The following is a 6,868-nucleotide window of genomic DNA, read 5'->3' on the forward strand; positions in this document are numbered from 1 at the left end:
AATGGTTTTTAAAAAAACTTAATAGCGTTCCGTTCATCATTATACACATCCATCACATTCTGTTAAAATGTCTTGTTGATGAGTTTGGTTTATTTCTTTCTTTCCCGGATGAGATTAAATTGTTTTACACTATTTTATTCCTTTGGAATAATACCAATGTTGTCTTTGAAACATGTGTCAGAAGTAAAAGAATTTGAATAACACCTGCGTTTAACTCCATTTATTTATTTATATATATTATACAAAATATTTCACATCAACCCGGAGTTTCTACCTTTACAAACAGGGTGTTACGCCCTCATTACTTGTGTGATTTTTTCCTGCCCTGGTAACTGTTTATTCTTAACGTGTTAATTGTAAACAATGGAAAAATACACACATCTATTTATATGTATATATATAACCTCACTTAGGTTCTATGGCATATGTACACTTACTCATACAAACTTACATGAAGATATAAGCATGCACACACACACACACACATGCTCACACAGCAAATTAAACAGATGCTTTGTCTTTATGAAAAAGGTGAGGTTGCAGTTAATTCATGCATGCCTTAAAGTAAATTATGATTATCAATTTGCTTAAAGATTACTCAAATTCATCGCCACTGCATTGTTGAAAGCTCATTTGTAAGCATCTTGACAGTCTTTCAGGAATCTTATTAATGATCTTATTGGTCCACAAAGTAGACAGGGATTCTTCAGAGCTGAGTCTACATCTACTGGAATGGATATTATACAGTTGTTGCTGCTTTACTATGGACGAAGTTATATCATATTTAATTTTATCCTCCTTAAATCACCACAAAATCAGTCAGTTGAATGCCTTTTGTTGACTTTCTTGAATGAATCAGCTGTTATCCCAATGTAAACATACAGTCCCCCACCCCCGTGTGTACAGTACATTTATATACAAGATTCTTGCACGTAGAGAGGTTCATTAACAAGCATTTTGTTTTTTCTCTGCATGAGTATTTTTTAGATTTAGTTGCATTTGTAGCAGTGCTGACTTCATTTTCTGATGCTGTTACCATGTTGGCTCTATCACTGTTATTGCTTCTATCATGATGTGGCTGCAGTGGGTGTTTTTCATTCTGGTTAGTATTTCCTTTCTTGACATTTTAATGTATATGATTGTCTTTTCTATTTGTTGAGCCAGAAGTAGTTCGCTCGTCATAAGTCATAGTTCCAGTAGGTGGGTTATTCAACAGTTGGTTCATTTTACTATTATTAATGCAGTGCATATGGTGCTCTAAATTCATAGTTAACATATGATACTGTGTGTCTATTAAAAATAGCATGGTATTTATTTGATTTGGGGAAACATCTGTCTAAAGCAGCCAAAAATATCATAACTGTCTTCATTGAAACATGTAAACCTTGGATTGGGTTGTACCAGTGTACATCATGATTTTTATATTTGTTGGCTTATTTGTTCTGGTGTGTTGCACAGGGTTGAGACAATTTATTGTTACGAGCAGTAGTATGATTGTGTTGTGTGTCTGAGTTTTGGTTTGTAGTTTATTGCCTTGGTTAATTCTTTTTTGAGTGTTTGTTTACTGTAACATTGTGTTGATGTTTAATGTGTATTATTAGTGGAGGAATTGGCAGAGTTGTACAGGGTGTCCACAAAAATACTCCCTGATTTCAAACAGGTATAACATATAACTTTATTGTAATAATCTTTCACAATAAGTAGCTTCAGATGCAAGATTTCATTCAGATTCATGTGGTATAGGGTAGCATTAAAGGCACTCAATATGCGTCCCTCTGGTTGCTCAGCAAACATCAATGCAATAGTCCAGTCCAGTCCAGTCCAGATGCTCTGCAGCATATTTGGAGTTATGCGAACTGCTACAGTGATCGAAATTTTCACCTTTCCAAGGTTACAGGTAGCAGTGGTACCCCTAAAAAAAAAAAAAGTCACAAACAGATCCAGTGACCTCGCAGGCTGCTTGCAGAACACCTGATCATCTTGTCCAGCATGACCAATCCATCTGTTTGGCAGCGATATGCCAGTGCGGTGGAGCACAATCTTGCTGGAAAAGGTAGTTATCACCCTCAGCAGTTAGTTGTGGAAACATCCAATTGGTCAGCATCTCCAGGTAACTTTGACCAGTAACAGCAGTTCCTCCTTCAAAGAAGAAAGGGACCATACACTGCCCTCTCTGATACGGTGCAAAACATTAAATTTTGGTGAATCTCACTCAATTTCCTGGGTAGTGTGCAGATTTTCAAGCCCCCATATCCACATGTTATGCCTATTGACTTTGCTGTTCAAGTAAAATGTCACCCCATCACTGAAAATGATTTTTGACAGCAGGTTATCATTATCCTCCATTAATTGCTGGATATTCTCACAAAATTCAAATCATGTTCCATTAACTTTCGGGTGGAGTTTTTGGATTAATTGCAGCTTAGGTGCTTATGTAGGATCTTACAAACTGTGCTTTTGGTGGGGTGTAACTCTTGGCTAGCTCTTCGTATTGACTCTTTGGCTCTGTGCATGAATTTTCTTGTAACTCGATCAATCATTTCCTCTGAGACTGATGGTCAGCCAGAATGTCCCTTTCTTTGATCACAGATACACCCTTTCTGACTAAAATCCTTGTACCATTGACTTTGGTATAAGTGGAGTCATGATACTTGAATCTGAAAGCACGTTGCCTGATACCAGCTGTGTTGCTGTGGGGTGGCGGCCATTTTTAGATTTCCTTGCACCCCTGTGGTTTTCAGGTCAAAGATGCCTTATCACCTGAAAAAAAAAAAAAAAAAGGAAATAATTGTTGTTAGAGAATCGATTCACAACATGTTTATCAATATATTTGAATTGGTTTAAATATAACACCGTGAAATCAGGGAGTGTTTTTGTGGACACCCTGTATATATCTCTGTCTTGTATATATTGAATTTTCTCTCAGTAACCAGCGCTATTGTAATAGGGTGCATATGATGCAAACATTTCTTTATTAGCAGATAACCTAGATATTATTGAGGGTGGATGCTACATTTATATACTTAATATGATCATTTGGTTTATGAAAGGGTTCATATAATCCAGTATCAAGACAGAAGGTAACACTACGGTAATTTTTCTCTGTAGTCATGTTGAGTCCTAAGTTCTTAAATAGTCTAAAGAATTGTCTCTTATGTCTTAGTAGTTGTATTTTTTGTCCAGGAAAAATAGAGCGTCATCTCTTTATAGACATCCTGCGACTTCCGGAAAGGAAGACTGGATTAAAGAAAGGATATGTGACTTATGCAGAGTTGGATGATGCCATCGCAATATCAAAAGTATTCTCTAATCTACCATCAGAATCTACTAAAGTGGCTTGTACTGCAAGTATTATATCTATTTTGTGTTGGGACATATCTGAATTTTTTATACTATAAATCAGAGTTTTATTGAGGATGATCAGGGTAACAGTGGCATAGTAACTATCTATGTCTAGTTGTAAGAATTTACTGGTTTTGTTAATTTCTAGATGCTTAAACCATCCAATTACCTCTTGGGTATCCAATCAGAGGGCTAATTTAATTTTAGACTTAAGGGTGGGTAATACTCTATCAATGATCTTACTAAATAATCCCTATATCTAATTTAGATGGACAAAATTATCTGAGGGGTCATTCAGAAAGTTAGGTTTATGGTCTTTAAGCATAACCCAGGGTTTTCTAGGTTTTCAGTTCTCTTATCTCTATCTAAATCTCTGGCAATTTGTAATCTTCTACTGTCTATTCCTTTTAATGTCATTAGATATATTTGTAGGCATGTTTGTCTTTGCTTGACAACTGGGGTTGGTTTGTTTACATCCCCCACAAAAGAGACTGATCGAATAAGTACTAGAGTTGATTTGTTTGACTAAACCCTTCAAGGTAGTGCCCCAGCATGGCTGCAGTCCAGTGACTGGAACAAAAGATAAAAAGAAATACTTCTACTGATACAGTAGAAAGACATGTATTATTTAGTTATAAAAATATATATTGGGTCAGTCCTAAATATTGCTTTCATATCTCCACCCCCAAATCTAACAGGAAATGTCGAATAAAAAAAAAAAAAAGAATTCCTCACATGGTTTGTCAAAAGAAACCCTTCAAGGCAGTGCTTCAGCATGACTGAAACAAGTAAAAGATAGTTAAAAAGAAATGAGTTAAATAACATTTTTGAGTAGAAAAATTGATTTCCTAATATTTTTTTCCTTCTGTAAATTTAATTTTCTCTTGTCTTTTCCAGCATTCTGTGTCAAATTGCTAATTTTCTTCATCGTTTTCTTCCTTGGAGTGATTATATTCCATTACCTGGATATCCTTGGTGTTATCTATACCATCAACTACTTAGTGCACAGGCAACAAGATGACACTAAAGTACTGTGCCCAAAATTTGTTGGTGGCCTCGGTAACCAAATGTTTCAGTATGCATCTCTTTATGGAATAGCAAAGAGTAAAAACATGACACTACTGATTGATGCCGAGTGTGAACTCAACCAGTTGTTTAGCATATCAGCAGTGACACTGCCTCACGTTGCATGTTGGTTCTTAAAAACACGCACTGATTACAGACCCTGTGCCTTCAACAAAGACACCATGAATTTTTCTGCTGACCAGAACTACCAGATGCAAGGTTACTTACAATCTTGGCAATATTTCCATCGTGCTGAGCCAGCTCTGCGCCAGATCTTCAAGTTTAAAGCTGCAATCAGAGAAAAAGCAGAAAGCATTTTAAAACAAGCTATTGAGGTTCACCAGAAGCAAGTCAGAAATCAAGCTCTTACTTTCATAGCAATCCACATCCGTCGAGGTGACATAACAAAAGACAATTTCAAGACCTACGGCTATAATACAGCTTCACTGGATTATATCCGTAGAGCGATGCAGTACTTTAGTGAACGTTATCACAGAATCCTCTTCTTAGTTTGCACCAATGACATGGAGTGGGCTAAGAGGTACTTGCATAAAAAGAACGTTTACTTTGTCGAGAACCAGCCACGAGAAGTGGACATGGCATTGATGGCTAGCTGCAACCACACCATCATGACGGTTGGCAGCTTTGGTTGGTGGTCAGCATGGTTAGCCAATGGAGAAGTAGTTTATTACAGATACCCAGCTTCTCGGGGATCAAAACTGCGCAAGGCCTTCAGCAAAGAAATGACTGATTATTATTACCCCAAATGGAAACCAATGTTGTGAACCCCAGTGCACACTCACATTGGACAAGACTTTCCAGTCTTTTTACAAATGTTATTTTTACCAATGTATTGCTCATATTTTCTCCACAGCACAACTCTATCCAATAGATTATAACTGGCAAATTGAACATAATTATTATTAAGGCAGTGAGTTGGCAGAATTCTTAGCACAAATTCTAAGTGGCATTTCATTAATCCTTACGTTCTGAGTTCATATTCTGCCAAGATCGACTTTGCCTTTCATCCTTTCAGGGTCAATAAAACAAGTAACGTAAAGACGAATACCACAAAGCATTGTGCTAACGATTCTGCCAGCTTGCTGCATAATAATAATAATAATTATAATAAACAAATTTGCCAAAAGTTTCTAAAAATGAAAGTTATGAGGTCATGGGGTGGTTAAACCAGAATTCTGCCATCACATTTCCCCCCACAAACTTTTAAACAGGTGCTATAAGGTTAACTATCGCTCTCCTGTGAAGCATGACAATCATCACTTCACAGATACTTTTCCTATTACTGAGGGCATTCATTACAGAAACATCCCATGCAACACATTGTGTAACTTCATCACTGTTGAAACAAGATAATCACTGGGTCAGCATGAATCTGGCTCATATATATATATTACCATGTTGCTGTGGACAAGAATGATTGACACCACATCACATGGCAATCATAAAATCCAATAAAAAGATTGTTACAAAAAGTTTACGTTTATTTTTATTTAGCTCCAGGTCGGCTATGATCCAGTTGATCTCGGATCAATCATTCCACTTATGCTGACATAGATTTTTTTTTATTGCAGATGCAGTGAGACATTATCCAATTGCCCTTTCCCTTCTTTTTAAAGCCAGGTGGGATTTAGTCGCTATTTCTAACCTTGTTTTTTCCAGTTGTTTCATGTCTAAGACCATATTACATAATCTGCTTGTTTTTAAGATACTATGATGTGATTTTGCTATTTCCAGCATAGAATATTTTCAAGGGAGATAATTCATTCAGCAATTTAATTCCAAAATATGGTTATCATGATGACCACAATTTGATTGTAGTCATTACTCAAAGCAAACCTGGGGTTAATCAAACATATATTGAAACAGATATGTACTCAGATACAGAGGTAGAAAGGTTGACTCTACATTATCACCCTAGTTACTGGAAATAGCAGCCAAATCTCAACCTGTTAGCATTCAGATTACTTCATGAAATGCAACATTCAGTTTTCAGTTAATCATGCATCATCTCATAGCTTTGAGATTTTAATGGCATAATTGTTTATTTTTAGAATGACATTGTAGAATATTTGAGCCTGATACAGCTGGTTTAATTCATAAAGTAGTTCCCAACTTTTTCATAAACAAGAATTCCTTGGATCCCAGGCTTTTTGAAAGGCCTCTACTACATAAGCTTATTGACAAGTCGTGCTTTTGAATTAGAGGTACAATGCATTTGATGGCCTACACCATGGGTTCTCAACCAATCCATATTGACGGATCTCTTTGATGTTAAAAATAGTTTTCTAGAAACTTTTTTTCAAAATTCCTATTTTGCTTTACACACATTGACTTGTGTAAGTTGAACTGTGTAAAATATTATAGAAAGAAACTGAGCTGTTCCTTGCAACACATCTAAAGCCAAACTTTTTCAGGGGGCCTCAAAATACTATTGTGGATG

The 6,868-nt window shown here is 36.2% G+C and overlaps 1 protein-coding gene across 3 annotated transcripts in view; it reads left to right on the forward strand.

Moving 5' to 3' along the window:
* The window catches only part of LOC106875849 (galactoside alpha-(1,2)-fucosyltransferase 2), a 13,405-nt gene extending 7,505 nt beyond the window's left edge, over positions 1–5,900 (forward strand). The window contains exons 2-3 of one of the 3 annotated variants that reach the window (XM_052976112.1): positions 978–1,102; positions 4,240–5,900. In XM_052976112.1, coding sequence (XP_052832072.1) covers positions 1,027–1,102; positions 4,240–5,192 — 1,029 coding nt within the window. In that variant the 5' untranslated portion in view covers positions 978–1,026 and the 3' untranslated portion in view covers positions 5,193–5,900. The remainder of the gene's footprint in view (positions 1–977; positions 1,103–4,239) is intronic. The other 2 variants (XM_014924141.2, XM_014924140.2) reach the window with 2 other exon arrangements.
* Positions 5,901–6,868: the final 968 nt, after the last annotated feature.

Source organism: Octopus bimaculoides, chromosome 23, assembly GCF_001194135.2.
Source record: "Octopus bimaculoides isolate UCB-OBI-ISO-001 chromosome 23, ASM119413v2, whole genome shotgun sequence".
Taxonomy (NCBI): Eukaryota; Metazoa; Mollusca; class Cephalopoda; order Octopoda; family Octopodidae; genus Octopus; species Octopus bimaculoides.